Below are 1,412 nucleotides of genomic sequence, written 5' to 3' on the forward strand. Positions count from 1 at the left end.
TACATGGCAAGGTGCAATTATTCAAGCCTATCAGTTTCATTCTAAGCAAGATCCAGACGCATTTCTTTTCCCCACAAAGAAAAAGTTGTAATAAAAGCATATTATCCTTCGTTTCTCTGTTGGCACAGTTATGGGTGATTGATTCCGTCACATGATATACCAGAGGCTCTTTCTTCTTCAATTTTCAAATCTTCGATCAGTCTTGTATGTCCATTCTTCTGTCTTTCCCCAGATATATATATATATATATATATACTTTGTGGCCTTATTTTTCTTCTCCTCTCAGTCTCTCAACCTCTCCTTTTGTAAGGAGAGGATGGGATCCATGAAGAAAACCATACGCTGCTGCATCTCTTGCATACTCCCTTGTGGGGCTTTGGATGTGATTCGAATCGTACATTCAAATGGGCGAGTTGAGGAATTGAGCAAGACGATCAGTGCCGGCGAAGTGATGAAGGCTCATCCCAAGCATGTTCTTCGCAAATCATCCCTGTCGGCTTCGGAAGAAGGTTTTGTTCCTAGAATCGTGATACTTCCACCCGACGCCGAGCTCCAACGGGGCAAGATCTATTTTCTTATGCCGGTCTCTTCTCCACCCGAAAAGGCCCGAGGGTCGCCTTCCGGGAAGAGAAAAAAGAAAAGAAAGGCCGAAACCAACAAAGGGAGCTCCATTGAGATGAAAAAGCTTCTTATTTCTGATCACTACTTGTCGGAGATCCTGTCGGAGAAGACATCAACTCAGAGAGATCGAAGAAGAGGCAGGGTAGGTGTATGGAGGCCACATTTGGATAGCATCTCAGAGGCTTCCAACGACATCAGCAACTCAATTGCTCGCTGATTCTTTTCTGACCTTCATTTCATATAGATCGACCACCATCTAATCTCCTTTGTATATATATAAATATATATTAAGAAGCATTTTGTGTATCTTTGCGTCGAGGTTTTTTGAATTAGGAGTAATCTCTTTGGTGTTGGTGTGGAGTTTTATCGAATTCCGTTTGTCCTCCATTTGAATTCAGAGTGTTCTGGAGCTCAGTAGCGTTTCAAGTTGAAGAAATTGTTTCCTTACGGTGTTTTTTATAGCCTTAAAACTTTTTATGTTCTTATTTCTGTGTTCTTATTTCGCCAAGACTTTTTACCAAGAATAATCCCCCAAAAGCAGACATTATGAACGATAAAATAATTTCCTCGACAATTACATTAATTAATTTAATTTATTTTAAAAATATTTTTTGGTGAAATAATTTTACTAAAAATTAATTTTAATTAATTTCAAAAAATCGTTCTTGATGAAATAATTCTGCGGAGAATCATATTTAATTTCATTCAAAAATTGGAAATAATTTTGGATAAAATTATTTTATCGAGAATTCAATTTCAAAAATAATCCTCAAGTAATTCTTGGTAAGATT

At 37.4% G+C, this 1,412-nt stretch overlaps 1 protein-coding gene across 1 annotated transcript; it reads left to right on the forward strand.

Moving 5' to 3' along the window:
• Positions 1 to 206: 206 nt before the first annotated feature.
• On the forward strand, positions 207 to 1,106 carry LOC137963872 (uncharacterized). The gene has a single exon (XM_068811090.1). It carries the CDS (start codon positions 317 to 319, stop codon positions 836 to 838), a length of 522 nt encoding a protein of 173 aa, XP_068667191.1. The 5' UTR covers positions 207 to 316; the 3' UTR covers positions 839 to 1,106.
• Positions 1,107 to 1,412: the final 306 nt, after the last annotated feature.

The sequence above is a fragment of the Aristolochia californica genome, unplaced genomic scaffold (genome assembly GCF_029961685.1).
Source record: "Aristolochia californica isolate CCGP_79_NKW_82.1479 unplaced genomic scaffold, dmAriCali1.0.hap1 SCAF_4, whole genome shotgun sequence".
Classification (NCBI taxonomy): Eukaryota; Viridiplantae; Streptophyta; class Magnoliopsida; order Piperales; family Aristolochiaceae; genus Aristolochia; species Aristolochia californica.

Excerpts from the sequence above, each read along its gene's own strand:
- LOC137963872 (XM_068811090.1), top strand. The coding sequence starts at position 317 with ATGGGATCCATGAAGAAAACCATACGCTGCTGCATCTCTTGCATACTC.